The 16400-nt window shown below is 31.9% G+C and overlaps 3 protein-coding genes across 3 annotated transcripts in view; 2 read left to right on the forward strand and 1 right to left on the reverse strand.

Annotated features, from left to right (window-relative positions):
• Nucleotides 1-1185: 1185 nt before the first annotated feature.
• LOC146138147 (protein CFAP276-like) lies at nt 1186-2790 on the forward strand. Its single transcript, XM_083394272.1, has 4 exons — nt 1186-1320; nt 1382-1614; nt 1694-1812; nt 2553-2790. The coding sequence occupies exons 1-4, from the start codon at nt 1243-1245 to the stop codon at nt 2621-2623; spliced, it is 501 nt and encodes a 166-aa protein (XP_083250398.1). The 5' UTR covers nt 1186-1242; the 3' UTR covers nt 2624-2790.
• Nucleotides 2631-16400, reverse strand: part of LOC146138148 (uncharacterized) — a 34139-nt gene continuing 20369 nt past the window's right edge. The window contains exons 38-47 of the mRNA XM_083394270.1: nt 15564-15662; nt 15341-15491; nt 15136-15267; nt 14747-14941; nt 5384-5529; nt 4099-4293; nt 3784-3927; nt 3557-3699; nt 3182-3327; nt 2631-3043 (exon numbers count right to left, since the gene is read on the reverse strand). Coding sequence (XP_083250396.1) covers nt 2942-3043; nt 3182-3327; nt 3557-3699; nt 3784-3927; nt 4099-4293; nt 5384-5529; nt 14747-14941; nt 15136-15267; nt 15341-15491; nt 15564-15662 — 1453 coding nt within the window. The 3' untranslated portion in view covers nt 2631-2941. The remainder of the gene's footprint in view (nt 3044-3181; nt 3328-3556; nt 3700-3783; nt 3928-4098; nt 4294-5383; nt 5530-14746; nt 14942-15135; nt 15268-15340; nt 15492-15563; nt 15663-16400) is intronic.
• LOC146138149 (uncharacterized) lies at nt 5704-15668 on the forward strand. The gene is made up of 11 exons (XM_083394271.1): nt 5704-5802; nt 6104-6436; nt 6582-6856; nt 7164-7331; nt 10199-10396; nt 10474-10677; nt 11074-11633; nt 11686-11917; nt 11971-12231; nt 12297-12436; nt 14514-15668. Exons 1-11 carry the CDS (start codon nt 5772-5774, stop codon nt 14707-14709), a joined length of 2598 nt encoding a protein of 865 aa, XP_083250397.1. The 5' UTR covers nt 5704-5771; the 3' UTR covers nt 14710-15668.

Here is a 16400-nt window from a genome sequence, read left to right on the forward strand (position 1 = left end):
TCACACCAAGCTATATAACTATGTTAATGATAGCCTCCACCCTTTACTACAGTACAATGTTATATTATCAGATGTAATTGTTAGATGTTGTGATTGCCGCGATTGTTTTATATTGTGAACAAACAATGGCAATTGGCTGTATAACAAATTAGTGTTTTTTGACAATTGACTGAATAACAAATTTAGTGTTTTGGGGGGCTTGCATGCCATTTTTTATTAGGCCGCGTGCCACATTTGACATGCGTGCCGCTTGTTGGACACCCCTGCTTTATACAATACAGAAAGATACACATTACACATGCATGTACCATACAACTATCAGCCCTGGTCAGGTTTAAGTTAAGTAACTGTTTTGTGCTGTTTGATCACATACTTACATTGGGCGCTGGTCTAGAAACCTACCACAAATGCACAATATTTGGGTTAGGGTGCGAGTTAGCGTTTGGGTGGGGGTGGGTCAAGTATTATTATATTCATTATTTAATGATAATACTAGACCCACCCTAACCCAAATATTGTGTGTTGGGTTAGGATTCTAGTCTAGCGGCTTACATTGTGTTAACAATGTGCCAGCTGGTCAAAGGAAGGTAACTAAAGGAGTGAGGATACAGGTCAGCTACCATGAACATTAGCTTTGAAATTGATATATGTTATATTCATTAGGTAATTGGCTATTTACCCACCGTATTGGGTGATATGTGCACACCCAGGACTGCATATGAAAACTTTACCTAAAAAGTATATCGGTCTAGTTATGAAGACTTGCCTTTAAAATTCCCTTCCCCAACTTAACGCCACTCTCTATCAACCACTCTGCAGCTTTTTAAATTGGGAATTTTTTTAACTAGCCTATTTTACATGCTTGGTAAAGTATATTTTCAACCTTAACCCAAGCCCAAAATGTTTTGTATTTACTTGCTGGGTTTTGCTTACATTCTTGAAACACCTTTGAGTCATGATTGACCTTTGTACAAATGACTTAAAATAACCAAAGTATTTTAAACATGATTTTTAAATCTAATTAACTCTTGATTTTCGTGAAATAAATGTTTGTTTTTGTTACCGAAAATAGGACTAGAGATAATTATTGCGCGTTTCTCAGCGATCAAGAAAAACAATTAGCGTGTATAACACTTTTTTCTTAAATTATATGAACATTTTGTACAAAATGTTATTGTGAGTTATACTTTCTAGAGTGTATACATAGTTTGTTTTATGTTAACAAGCAACTAGTTGCATAACATGCCTTCCGGTAGGGATCCTTTTCCATTTCCCAAAATACAAAATGATGACGATTTTGTTGGTTCAAGAAATATACAGGTGATTTGTTTGATAATAACTTATCAAAACATCTAGAAAAAAATGTGTTTTTATTATTTAGCAAAGTCCATTTAGAGAAAGCATTGCTGAAACCCAACAAAGGAATCCATGGAATCGATTAAACAGAACTCCGACACTTGCAAGTGCTCGGAGAGAAATATATCATTTTGATCCACAAGCACCAAATGATAGTCTTGACTTTGTGATAAAATCTCAATACGACCATCACAATAAGTTTTTGAGTGGAAACAACGCAACATTAACACAAAAAGAGACAGTAACAGATGACCATGGGTAAGACCAGTATATATGCTAGTACAAAATATAAGTTAATTATAAATCTTTATAAATAATTATATATTGCTTTTTATAGAAGAATTTTGAAAAATCGAATAAAAAACATTCCTCCGCCGTTTGATCCCCAGGATCCACCTTTGCGAATTGCTGAGTCAATCAAAAATGAAAGCCCTCACAGTATTGAAGGCGCAATTCGTAAGAATTTATTTTTGATATAAAGTTTGTAACATATTATTAGCCGTATTATGTTGACTATATTATATGTAAACAAGTGAAGTAAACTATAGATAAATATATCATACATACAGTAGGGGAAAACAAAAATCTGTCAACAAACTCAATTTTAAGACGTGGTTCAACTTTATTTAATTTAGATACTGCATGTTGTAATTAGGCTACATTTTCAATGTTTTGTATCTAAAATAGTTCTGCGACCCATCTTGTAACTGTTAAGGATATTCTGAAGTTCACAAAGTGTCCTGCTATAAACTTGTTTATACTCAGTTTGAATTATTTATTTTAACCTGTTTTCCTCCGTGTTTAAACTGTTTTTCTCTGTGCAGTATCCGTGGGTTCTTACATAAAGGAAAATATTTCTCGGCTTTTTATAAAATGTTTTCTAAAAATAATAACTGCTATTATAATGATACATATATAAGTAAAACAAAGGTTTAAAATATTTCTATTTAAACCCCTTTTTAATTACTTAATGTAACAATTTCAGAAAAATCAGTCTAACCATTAAAAGTTGGCCCCACTCCTTTTAAATTTATAGCGTACCTAAGCAAACGTATTTTATGATGTTTGATGTTTCCCTTGACTATGGGCATAAGAATTTTTTTCTCTAGACATTTGACTTGTTGTCTCTAGACATTTGATTGTTGTTTTGTATTTATATTCCTGTAATACTGACCTATGTATGCTATTACTTTTAGAGAGTCACCACAGCGCTGCAACGAACCGTGGATATTCAAGAAGGCATGATGGAGGCTTTTACTCTATATAAAGCATTACTGTATTTATTGTTATACCAAAGTTTTAAATTACGATGCTATTTGAAGTAAAAAAGTAACTTTTGTTTGTACCAGTTCCAATATTGTTGTTATATACTTTTAGAACATAGAACAATAAAATACAAGCAGAATAAATAAATGTCCCACTTTTATTTGTTTAACAGGAACTCTTTACAAAGTTTATTTGTTTACTCTGGTTTAATAGCATGACTTAGGTAAAATATACAAGAAACAAAATAATAACAATTTACAAACACAATTCGTGTATGTAAGTTAGTTACACTAAGAATAAAGATGATGGCATCTATTTATCACTTTTTTTGAAGTTGTATAACCGTCTCATGTTCATCTGTTGCTGGAATGATGTCTGTCAAAAGTGCAGCAGCAATGGAACTTTTTAACCGCCCAGAAGCCTAAGCATTTTAAGTAACAATTTGTTTTACTTCAAATAATAAAAAGAATAAATGTAGTGACATTATATTGATAGTTGTATACAAGTAGATAAATATTAGTGGTATCACATGAAAAATAGTAAAGGTTATTATACTAACTGTCTGTGGCCGTTTTCTAGGAAATGGCACATCTGTTTTACTCTTGTATTGTGTTGGGACTGAACTAAGGGGCCGGATTTTCGCAAATGTCATGGAAGTTGGTTGTGATGAGAAATATGATGATGTAGGCCGACTTCGGTTAATAGCTGCGCAGTAAATAAAGATCATATATTATTTAATATTCATTAAACAGGTCAATTTAATGTTTAATCATTCAAATTACAATTAATACAAAAATCCCTGTAGCACAATTAGGAATATCTCTAACCCCATTTAGGTACCTATACACAAGCTGTGGCTTTCAGAGAATAATCGTTGGTAATAATACATACTAGTACAAAATTTTATCCCAACAAATAACTACCACATTCATACCTGTTCTGACACTTGACGCTGTTTGTACAGGAATATCTCTTTCAGATTCCATAACTTGAGCTTGTAAAGAATCCACACGGTCAAATGCGTCTAATTTAAGATTTCTCTCAAATGACAACTGGGCATGCATCTGTTTCAAACTCCTACAAATCCAATCAAACTTATTTATTCAATGTTACTTGAAAATGCTTGTAGATGTCGGTTATGAATTGGTAAAGCTTTGGTACCTTTGAATTTTAGTTTGCTGATTTTGTTCTATTTGGGAACTCCGTTGCATGTCAGATGTCAAGCTGTGTAGTCTAGCACTCTTTTCTTCAAGTTCTACAACAAGGCGGGTCATATTTCTTTGTCTTGCTTCCTCCAACTGTTGTCTATTTTAAATATAGGAGAGTTGGACGAATATCTGATTTCATCATTAAAATTGCCTTTGGTAGATTTAAAAATAGAAACATATCTAAATGAAACTGTAGTTTGAAACCAGAATTTTAATTAGCAATGCGTATTTTTTTTATAAAAGAGTTTTAATAACAAAAATGCCGAACCTATTTCTTTGTGCTTGAAGGTCTTCATGTTCTTTTTCTTTTCTGGATTGTTTTTCCTTTTCGATTTGTTGAAAAGCTTTTCTTAAGTGGTTTTCAGATTCTTTTAAGGATTTCCGTGAAGATATTAATTCTTCTTTAAGTAAATCTGCTTCTTCTTTTGCAAGCATTTGCATTCCCAAACAATCAAGGCGTGTACTTAAAATAGATTCAAAATTATACGTATATTATTAAATAAAATATGGGTAGCATTCAACATTTGGTGTCGAAAAAAGGTTAGTTAGTTAAAACAGATAGGTTAAAGCAGGGGTGTCCAACTCAAACATGCCGGCGTGCCAATTTTTATTCTATAACTTCTTCCCACTCCAAAGTTTAGTAACTAATTCTTTCTAATAATAAAGGCATTTTTTTACAAATAATAAAAACTTGTAGTAGCAGTGCGCCTTACTGCATTCAAGTGTCCGTCGGTGAAATGACTTTTCTTGTTTTTTTCACAACAAACTTAATAGTTATGTGAATGCTAGCCTCCACTGCAATATAGTGTTATAGTATTAGAAGTAATTGTTAGTTGTCGTGATTGCCGCGATTGTTTTATATTCTGAATAAACAATGACAATTTGCTGTATAAAAAATTAAGTATTTTTTGACAATTGGCTGAATAACAAATTAAGTATTTTACGGGGGCTTGCATGCCATTCTTTATTAGGTCATGTGCCGCTTGTTGGACACCCCTGGGTTAAAGTGAAACCATGATTTTTTAAAACTCATACAGATGATTATAGCAGTGTTTGTAAATTTTAAACAACTTTACATAACAGCTTGTGAATCTGAATAAGATTTTGTAACAAAATGTTTAATCTGTTTGAATGAATTCAGTAAAAACAACCTCCTAATATTAGGGGTTTAACACATTAGATAAATTTATGCAAAGCAACTCGGAGCTACATAAATTAATGGGATCTCAAATTAAATCTCAGGTTTGTCATTTTATGATACACATTTGGCATCTTTCTTATATTCTATTTAGATCAGGTTAATAGCACACAAAGCTGCAAAGAATTTAGGATCTAATAAAATGTAAATGGAAATATTCAGTGACTCTTCTAAAATGTTTGTGGATATTCAAGTAGGGATCCACAGAAAAAAATGGTTTAATTAACCTAAAAGCGACAAAACAATGAATGAATGTCAAATTTAACTCATATCAAGAAAATTATTCCCGGTTGATAATGCCCAAATTTATTGTTTTGCTTTTGGGTTGTTCCCTTTTAATGTGTCAGAGCCTTACTTATTAACTTTTTGGTTGAGTTTTTCAAGGGTGACTTTATATTTTCCTTCTTTAGCTGTTTGCTTCCAGTGATGTAGAGCATTTAACTTTTTGAGTAGCATGCTTAGCCCATGGTGTTTCTCCTGCAGAGCCTCAATTTTGCTTTGCTGTAAAATATTAAATCAAGAGTTATTCAAAGAATAACAAATGCCTATTGTTGCCCACCATTCACAAGAATCCTATTTATCTTGCTATTTTTCTGAGTTAAGCCTTAGGGCATAAATAGCAGACACTGCATTTACCAAAGTCGATCGTATTATTTACCTGTTTATATAGATAGTGTTGAAAACCTGAAAACAGTAGAAGAATTCCATAGGGAGTGATATAACAAATATTATATGACAAAACAATGTTTCAATCTGTTTTTAAACTGCTTCCTGGTAAGCTAATTTTATTTAAAGAAATATACAATGGACTAAATGCAATCTTAAATAAATAAAGTAATACATCAAATATGGATACTCCTTCTAACGAAATACATTTACTAGGTATCACACAGCAATTACTGCTTAAGCCCAAGGGCACTAGACAACACATCGTGGTTTAATGACAAAGACATACGTGTTTAGGCTAAGCAATTATTCTTTAATAGGCAGTTATGGCTAATAGTGTGTTTAACTGTTATTTAGTAGCTATGACTGAATTAAGCAGCTTGGTGACAAATATTGACTTGCTTTTTAGAATCAACTGACAAACCAAAGAGTGAAATAAACATTCAAAACAGTAGTGGGTTAGTTGGAAACAGACAAAGAGCAGCAAGCTGCGTTGGCACAATTGGAAATAGCATTACATTACCGTCAAATTTACATCTATATAACTCTGTGGAGAATTCTAGTTTAATGATGAATGAAAGGTTTACACTGCCAGTTGAGAATCCAGTTATGGAACAAATGATGGAATCTGTGTTAGCATGTCAACATTGTAAAGGAATCTTTTCTAGAATTAAACAATTGCAATGTTTTCATACTGTTTGTTCAAATTGTGTGACACTTTTACGAACCAAAAATATGACAGGTAGGCCTGTGTAATTTTTTACATATTTTGAAATATCAAAATAATATTATTTTTCGAATGTGTTACACAAATAAAAAGGTTTAATCCTAAAGTTACGGCTTTTAAGGAAAAAAACAAGTACTATTTTCAATGATTGACTTTGTAGGTAGTAGTGAGCTTCAATGTGAAGTTTGTGGTGATGTTACCACTTGGAATGCTACAGAAAATGATGATTTACTGGATATTAAAGTGATGGAAAAGTTTGTCAATAAAAGCAACCTTAACAACAGAAGTATTTTGTCAAATGAAAATAATGGTTGCATTACAATGTATGGAGATCAAGACTTAACAATAAATATTGTGTCCTATCATAAAGAAAAAATGGAAATTGAAAAGGCTTTTGACGCAGCTCGGCAGAAAATACAAATGTGTAATAAACAGGTGGGTATTATATTATATTATAGTTTTCAATGAACTTCCTAACTAATAGGTCCACCTTAAAGCAAAGAAAATACTTAACTTGGTGAACATTTAAATTACTATTTTACATTAAGTTACGTATAGCTAAAGCATAACTACTTCGGTTGCAACATACTTAACAAATTGTACATGAATATACTGTTGCTGCCAGGCATTATATTAATTATAAAGAGGGTTCTTCCGACAATTATAATTAATGATTGTCGAAAGAACCCTCTTTATAATTAACAAATTGTACATGTTGTTAAATATTTTATACTGATTTTAGACCAAGCAGGTTGAAGAATATGAAAATAGTGTTAATGAAGCAAAGAAACTTCTTCAGAGGCAAATTGTACAAGCAACTAACTTATTTAAGTCAGCAATTGATCAACAACAAAAACAACTCATGGATGAACTTAAAATAGCACTCGAAAAAGATTTACAACCTGTCATCGTAAGTACAAATTTATTTAAGGGGAAAATTTTTGCTACTTTTGACTGTACACCTGAAATTCCAGCAATTTCAGTTTTAAAACTCAACAAACGTACATTGGATGTGATCAAAGGGCAAGCTTTCACCATTCGATTAAATAATTTATAGCTTTTTAGTGTTTCCTGGAGTAAGTTAGTTAATACCAAAATACAGACCCAGTTCTTTTTACATTGCTTAGGTTTTCCAAAGACAAATTATTTTCAAATAAAAGAAGGGAAGCATGATTGGAAACTTAATTTAGTGAATATGTGTATATATTTTTTTTTTTTTACTTTAGAATAGGATACAGTAAAAGTAAAATGCACTCCAATTTTATTGTAAAGTTGATTGTACTTTAAATCACTATAGAGTTTGGGCCATAACATGGTAAAGATGTTGAAATAATAGTCCTGTTAACAGACAACAGCTTTACCTTATTTAAATACTATAATAGGAGAGCTTTAAAGACGCCTTAGTTTATGTATGCAATACAGTTTCTAAGATACTTGTTATATTCTATTTAGTTTGTGGAGATGTAAAATCATTTCGTAGTGCATGTGTCATATAGTTCCAATGGGTGTGACATACCTTGATCAACCCAGAAAAATCTGGCAATTTTCTGTATTTGCTTCTTTAAATAAAAAATTGTGTACTAAATTTTATCAAATCAACAGCTTGCTTATATGACCTTACTGAAAAAAGACAACTTACATTTAGTCCATACCTTAATAAATATAGGAGCACTGTTAAATTAAGGTAAAGCTGAAAACTGTTAAAATAAGTTAAAGGCTGAACAATTTATTTAAGAATACCAAGCCATCGGTAACTTAGTTTATAAACAAGTTGAAACAAATGTGTCACTATATAATGCAGTGTTTGTTAACCGGTGTGTCACAGGAAAATGAAAACATTGTTATGTTCAAATTACTATTCTGTATTATTTTTAGAAATAGGAAAGTGGAATCCAGCTACAAGACCAAAATTAAAATAATGATCTATGTCGGAATAAAACATTGTTATGAATAAGATCCAAATCAGGATAAGACCTAAACAAGTCAGAATAAGACCTAACTGGCCAAAACCTTAAACACAATTACTTAACCCCAAACCAAACTTTCTTCCTGACTACCCGATTTTCACTTTGAACCCAAAATCTACTCACATCCATTACCTAGCTTAAACTTCTCACAAGGACAAACAGTCCGGTGTCAAAAACAGCTGCCCTCAAGCGGGGCTGTTCAAAGTTTAATTAAATGTCGATGCCAAAATAGTAAATGCAATAGGGGGGCCCAATACCTTAATCATGTGGTTTTACATGTAATTTAAGCCTTAGATCTTCTTCCGGTGTATTTGCTTTTATCATAACAGTTTATAGATAATTTTTTGATTTAGACATTGATGCTTTATAGGTCTTGTTGTGTGTTTATCCGAAAGTATGTGTTATCTAAACGTGGGCTACTAAAATCTGTTTTTGCTTTTTTAACTCTTGTTCACAGAACATCTCAATAAATATCTGTATGTGCATGTTTTAATGTGTTTCCAGATGGTGCACCTGATTTGCTGGATTATTGCTGTGGTAGATATGTAATATAGCGGCCTTGAAGTGCTTACCAAATTGTTAAAATGTCATCTGCGTATTCCGCCCATCTTATGTAATTTGTTTTTCACCAATAATTTAGCTTGCCATTTTAATCTGCTGGGTATACAATAGTACTTGTGATTGACATGACAGTCAGTGCGCCTATTTACATGTTTAGCTCATCTCATATGGCAGAGTTTATCAAACTGCAATGTCCTGGTGCATTGTTTTAATTTTCCAAGGGCGTTGCACAATGAGGCCATATCAACACTTAATGTGTGTATTACCTCATTGTTATAAAATGGTACTAGTTGATTATTATAATTTAGCCATCACATTTCTCATTTTTTATTTACTTGCGTCAAATAATGGCTGGTGGCATCAAATAACGGCTGGAGAAGTTAGTTATATTAGTGCTTATATTGTAGACACTTGTTTTAATACACAGTGTACAGGAAGTGGTTATATATGGATAAAAAATAAAGTCAATGTTGCAATCGAAGTACAAATATATGATTAAAGGTAATCACCCTGAAAAGAATGTAAGCTAGTACAATAACTGTTATCAAAACTCGCTGTTTACATTTATCTCAAGAAATGCAAAAAACTACCAGTGAAACTAGTGTGTTATTTGCAGCAAGGTATAGGCAATATTAACATAATAATGCCTAATAAGTTTAGATGTCAAAAAGGATTATTACATTTGCAATTCAGAAACAAACCCAGTGTTTTCTGTTTGAAGGTTTAACTCTGCCTACATGTCTGTGCAGGACTACATGTCATACGTAGTCTCTCAGAACTTCTTGCGCTGTTTTTGGATATTCAGTTACATTTTGTGTGCTTTCTATGTACAAATAAGTGGTGTGCGTTGCAAGATCAACAAACTTTTGCAAGGGTGACGCGACGAAAAAAAGTTTGACAACCACTGTCAAACAGTAAACAGAACTTTACAGAAATTTATAACCAATTTGCACTTGCTTTGCTTGCCTGAGTTAAATTTTAATTTATCATGCAATCATTTAATCTGGCATTCAATTAGTTTGTTTATGAATTTTGTAATGCTTGTAAAACATTTTGTACAGAGTTGTCATCCTGTAAAGAAAAAACTTAAAATATTTAATAGTTAAAATATTTTAATATTTCATTTTATTAGGAACATTGATTTACACATTTGCCTCATTTCAATAGGCCAATTTAAAAGAATGAAGATGTTAAACGGTTAATAGGGCAGTGCTCTATATTTTTTACAATTAATATGTTATATGTTTAGAAAGCAAAACAAGCTATTGAAGTACAAATGCAAAGTCTACAATTGGTGACACAGTGTTGTTCAGTTGCAAACAGAATTTTAGAAAGTGGAGGTGCACCTCTAAACTTAAATAACTTTAAAAAGATGGTCTGGGATACAATGAAAAAAAGTGAACAAGGAAAATTACCAAAATCTGTTGAGCAGCGTTATAAGTGTTCTGTGAGTAAATATTTTATTTTAGAAAAATTTAAAACAAAAAGCACCCAAAGAAAACCATTTTTAATCTATTTTTTTAGGTGTACTTCAAAAACCAAAATCATCAATATGAAAAGTTTGCTGAAAAAATGGGTGTTTTAGCAATTAAGCATTCATTAGACAAAACTGAACCAAGAAAATACAAAATTCCTATTACAAAACAAATCCATGTCTCAAAAGAAAATCAAAGTCAACCTCTGTTGTTTGATGAACCTATTTATGATGTACCACCAGAAGAATATCTGGTAAACTAACTTATATTTATCTAATGGTCACCCAAGGCCTGTTAGACTAAAAGTTGAGAACCTATTGAAAGGGGCAAAAGCCAAAGATTTCAAACCACTGTTTATCAATCTAATAAAATTTTCCCTTAAGAAATATGCCTGTTGTTTAAATATAATAAAAAAAATAAGAGTAACTGGTTAAGGTAATGGTGAAATAATAGTAATCTGGCCCTGAGTAATTTTGATATTATGCAGAGCCATGTTAAATTTACTTTGAGATACTATTTTGTACCAAATTAAAAGATGTTACATTCTGGAGTTTCCAAATAAATTAATTTTAATGAGTGTCTGGTTTAACTTTGTTTATCGTAACTAGAATACTTTAAACATAAGAATAATTATATTTTTTGTTTGTAGTATGCCTCTAGCAAGAAAAAACATCTAGCGGAAGCAGCAAATGAATGTTTGTACGACCAAATTCCATTTTTTAATGAAACCTGTTCAGAAAACATGGTTAGTATAAGCAGTTTAAACTGTAAAACAGAAGTTTACAAACCAGAAATTACACAGCCAACTCTATCCCATGACATAGCAAAAGCAGGAAGTAACACACTAACAAGAGCTGTTGAAATTGTTACTAGCCGAAGAAGAGCTATTTGTGGAAAAGAAAATGATTCAGGATCCACATCTGATGATTCGTTCTCAAGTGACTCCTTTTCAAGTGTGTCTAAACCAGATTATGGTAATTGCTCTGAAGAAGACAAGTCATGTAAATATTTACCAACACCTAGGGAAGCAGCATCAACATTGGTCAATGGACATCAAGAAAGTGCAAATAAGTATGAAACTTCTCCGGATAACTGGGGTGGTACAATGTCAAAGATTCACAGAAGAAAAAGAAGTTTACGATCGTTAGTTAATTTCAATTCGGATCAACTAAGAGAATTAAGTAAACCAAACAACAAACTACTGTTTAGGTAATAAAAATTAAATAAAGTAAAACGAAATCCTAAAAGTGTTGTTTTATAGCATTGGAAAGGCTAAGAAGACTGGATACAATGGAAAGGAACCACAGCAATTTGGTTGTTTGCCCGAATTTGTTGTTGGCAGTGATGACACAATTTGGATAAATGACACACAAAACCACAGGGTTCAATTCCACGAAGGTCGAAATGGAAAGTTGGCAGGAGTATTTAAAACATCAATTGATGGAGTCTCAGTTAAACCGAAGGGAATAGCAGCTCCCCTTGGTGAAAAGAAGGTAAAGAAACACAAAACATGACAAAAATATATTATTGAAAGCATATTTTACAGATTGCTGTAAGCTGTGGAAAATATGTCACAATTTGGACTGATGCTGGTGAGCTTATAAAGCAGGTTGGACCTCACCCAGATTTCGGAAAATTGGGTGGTATGGTATATGATGGATCTGGTAATCTTATTTTAGCTGATATTGAAAATACTAATGTTATAATAACAAGGACTGCAAGCGTCATAAAAAATGTTTCCACTCCTGGTACTGTACTAGGAAAAACTTCATGGCAGGGAAGAATTGCCATCAATTCTTTAAGCCAAGTAATTATACCTGTGTTGCTATACATAAAATGCATTAACTAATGCTATTTCATGTTTTGCTGCAGCTTATTATTCCAGATTATAAAATGCATTGTGTAAATATCTACAAGATGTCAGGTGTCAGGATTAAACGTTTTGGAACATTTGGGGTTGGTCCAGGACAACTGCGATATCCTAGTGCTGTTGCTATTGACCGGCATGACAGGTTAAATTTGATGGCAGAACTACTATAATAAAAAAGTGTTTTTTCTGTAACATATTTGCAATCCATGAAGTTATATTTTCCTGCTGTACTTTTTTTGGATCTAAACTAGAAAAACATTAACAATAATTTTATTTTAAAAAATAATCAAATCACGTCATTTTAACGTTGGAGATAGCCAGGTTATTTTAGTGCAGTGGTTCCAAAAATTCCCCATTTGGGATAAGCGTTTTGGGATTTAACCAATAAAAATAAACGTAGTTTTATCGTAGCTTAAAATTCATCTATGCCTGCTTTGTTATTTAACAACAATTGATCTTTTTCTGACATAAAACAATTTAGTTGCTTTACATGGCAAAAAAAACAACTTAGCAAATTGATCCCCCCCTAGCAACCTAGCAATCGATTCCTTTGCCTTAAACAGATCAACATATTCAATTATCATTTATTAGATAATGCGATCAAGCCCCTAACAAGCTGTGAGCTAAGTCTTTTCTGATTACTTTACTTTAACATCTACCAACCCAAGGTAAATTTAACACCGGATTAAGTTTTCCTATTTTGGATAATAAATCAACTTGTTTAATATTTCAACTTAGCTTAATTAAAGTAACTTTGACAAACTCTAACCAATTTATTTGATAAATAAGCCTTTACCCATAAAACCATGTATCTCACTGGTCAAAAGTGCAACATTAAAAGATCGCACAAGTCTCAAAATACTCGACTTCTTTAGAAATTATGAGTTACATTATACCCATACTATTTAAAGCACCCTTTGGCTAAATTTATTGAAGTTAAACAGATAAAAAGTGCATGGGTGACCTGTGATGCAATAATGAAAAAAAACGTTTATAATCCCTGTTTAAAATGTGGTTGTTTAGATATGTCCAATTTTATTTTGTCAACTGATTACTAGCTGGTTTTGATATGCTATATCTTTCTACTAAGCTATATTATGCCAATTAAATGTCATTGGTTGAGTGGCTAATGTATAATTCCAGGTACATAGAATTTGTAATAACCTTGTGCGATATTAAAACCTTCATTTCATGTACAATGCATTGACCAAACTTTTCTATTTTGCCTGTTTTATAATCGTTTTGCGATCCACCTTAATATACTAAATGAGTTATATACCAATGATATAAAGCGGGTCGAATCTAAGATTTTTGTTTTGGAAAACTATGAAAAATTTAGATGACGTCAGAAAGTATGTCGTAACATAGCATCCTAAAACAAGTAATTATAGTAAACTGCTTTTCTTGATTGAACCTGTGCGCAAATTGTTAAGGTTTTAATCAGCAAAGATTTTCATTTAGAAGACATGATGCGTTAGGCAAACAAATGATTTGCACATTGCTTGACATTATAGTAATTTTGAAGTGAGTTTTACAAGCATGATTTGAGGGCCATTGCATCCACATCTATTGGGCTACATTGAAAACCACTCATTAATTCAAGTTGGAGACAAATGTATTTTGAATAGATCCTTTAATGTGTTAATTTAAAAAAAAAACAGAAAAATGCTATGGTATGCATGAAAGCTTTGAGCTAAAATATGCCCTCACTTTAGGAAAAAACATAATTCTTGTGTGTAATCTTTGTAGTTGTCATCGTGGAATTAACAAAACATATAGGTTGGAAGGCGCAGACTAGCATATCAACCCTGTGCCAAACAGAGGACTCCATCAACTGTACCAGATTTTTCTGATAACATGTAGCCCAGCTTTGCCTTAAAAGTGGAAAATGCATTTCAAACTTAGCCCAAATAGCAGAAAATTATCAAAAATAAGTAGCCCAAAAATTCACAACTTGCAACAGATAGGACAGCAAAAAAGCAGACTTAACAGAAAGTGGGCAGCATATGACAATTCAAATTTATTTACAAAAAGGGTAAGTGCCCCCCCGCCCCCCATGGTGGGAAAACTGACAAACAGTCAGAGGGACAACCCCTACTATATATATTTATACTAAGACATAAAAAATATGTATATGAAATCCTTGTTTATAGACTCAATGTACAAATTAATTAATCACTGTTTTAATTAAGTGTTTTTTACTTTGTCTATGTTTGCAGAATTTACGTGGCTGATGAATGCAACAACAGGGTGTCACTGTTTTCATCAGATGGAGAAAGTTTTGTGCAACAAATTCTGACTAAGGATGATGGGATTTCCTTTCCACATGCCATATCTGTGTTTTCTGATTGTGCTATTGCTGTTGGTGACGATAGTAGACTGGTAAAAGTTTACTCATGGCATGAAAGACCATAGTGTTAAAAAATATAAATAGCACTAAATATAATTGAACCTTAATGGCAATTGTCTTCAATCTCTCTTCTGCTGTAGATGATGGCATTTCACTTTTAAGTTTTCCCAGTGAACGCATTGCATCTTCTCTTGTTTCACCAATAAGTAATCGTACATCATCATTAATAGTTAGATGACATTCAGAGAGTCTGTTTTTTAGTTGAAAACACACCTCAAAAAGAGTTTGTACCAACTCCTGCATAAAATAGTTGTTTGTAGCTACTAAAAACGAAGCTACCCATAGAAGTTAATTTTTAAAATGCTTTAATAAAATAAAAAGTTTGCTTTACAATTACTAAGTGTTTCTTCTTTATCTGACATGTTTTTGTTTTGTATATGCATTCAAAACAAAATTAGTTATCTGGTGTAAAATATGTTTCAATTTTTTACCTGGTAATCTCTTCTCACGTCATCACGAATTTCTTGATCCATAATAAGGCTCTGCTGTCTCATTTCAGTTATTTTTGAGCGGAGTGCAGTTATTTCAAGGATCAATTCATGGCTTCGGTCAGCTAATTGAAACTAATGCAACAAGTAAATGTACTGATAATAATCATATAAAATGTAATATGTTATATATTTTGTCAAAAATTACTTGTGACATAATTTGATTGTTGGAATCACTTGTAGAGCCGCTTTGAGGGGCAGCAGATTGTAACTCTAATTCTTTAAGGTACAGCAGATGATGGTGATGCCGTAAAATGCTTTCATAATATACTGCATAGCTTTCATAGTTGTCACGTTCCCTGAAATTGATGAACAAATATTTATTAGGTGTCATTTTTGTTCTCAAAGTTTAACAAATGCATTTGACCAACCGTTGCATTACATGCGATCCCAAACTTGATATACATGATTGAAGATGATTTTTTGAAAATATTACACTTCCATTTTTACTTTCAAATTCAGAATACAATCTGCATAAACACATTTTGGAAAATTATTCCTATTTTTTGTGTTCTGTATTACTAATTGTCTTCGAAAATAAAAAGTACTTGGATGTATATTGGGAAAAAAACAAATATTTTTGTGTGGTTTTCATATGTAATAATGTCAAGAAAATGTTGACAATCATCATTATATATTTCTCTTATGACTTTTATAAATTTAATCATTCAGTTAAAGTAAATAACTTTTTAAAGTCTTACAGAAACTTTAAAAAATGTACTTATTAAAGAAATATGGAACTGCCAATATATAAACATCTATAAAACAAAACTCGTTTTAACTTTAGATAGCATTTTACAGGAAACTGTTTCCAAAAAATTTTCATTTGGAATTGACCGCAAATAGGAAAAAATTACTGAAGATGTAGATAAGTTTACTATAATTTGTAGAGACCTTTGTGCCGTTTTTTTTTAAGATGGGATGAGGTGAGGTAAGCAACTAATAACTGATTCTGATTCTAAAGAATAACCTTATGGTATAAAAAAGGACATATATTAGGCCAAAATAAACACTACCAAAAGTGTGTCACTGGAACGGAACGTCAATAGAAACTAAAATTACTTTTACTACCAAGACAGTTTACAAAATATATAAAATGCTGAACAATATTTAGACATTTTGTAACTCGAAAACAAGTACACTTATGAACAATTTAATTAGTTTTCACTGTACAGTTGTTGAAAGGTATAAATTAAAAGGGATTTTAC

The sequence above is a fragment of the Ascidiella aspersa genome, chromosome 7 (assembly GCF_963924565.1).
Source record: "Ascidiella aspersa chromosome 7, kaAscAspe10.2, whole genome shotgun sequence".
Taxonomy (NCBI): Eukaryota; Metazoa; Chordata; class Ascidiacea; order Phlebobranchia; family Ascidiidae; genus Ascidiella; species Ascidiella aspersa.

Excerpts from the sequence above, each read along its gene's own strand:
- LOC146138147 (XM_083394272.1), top strand. The coding sequence starts at position 1,243 with ATGCCTTCCGGTAGGGATCCTTTTCCATTTCCCAAAATACAAAATGAT. Across the intron at positions 1,321-1,381 it reads TTGGTTCAAGAAATATACAG|CAAAGTCCATTTAGAGAAAG; the intron begins GTGATTTGTTTG and ends TTTATTATTTAG. Across the intron at positions 1,813-2,552 it reads CAGTATTGAAGGCGCAATTC|AGAGTCACCACAGCGCTGCA; the intron begins GTAAGAATTTAT and ends TATTACTTTTAG.
- LOC146138149 (XM_083394271.1), top strand. The coding sequence starts at position 5,772 with ATGTTTCAATCTGTTTTTAAACTGCTTCCTG. Across the intron at positions 6,857-7,163 it reads TACAAATGTGTAATAAACAG|ACCAAGCAGGTTGAAGAATA; the intron begins GTGGGTATTATA and ends TACTGATTTTAG. Across the intron at positions 11,634-11,685 it reads AACAACAAACTACTGTTTAG|CATTGGAAAGGCTAAGAAGA; the intron begins GTAATAAAAATT and ends GTTGTTTTATAG.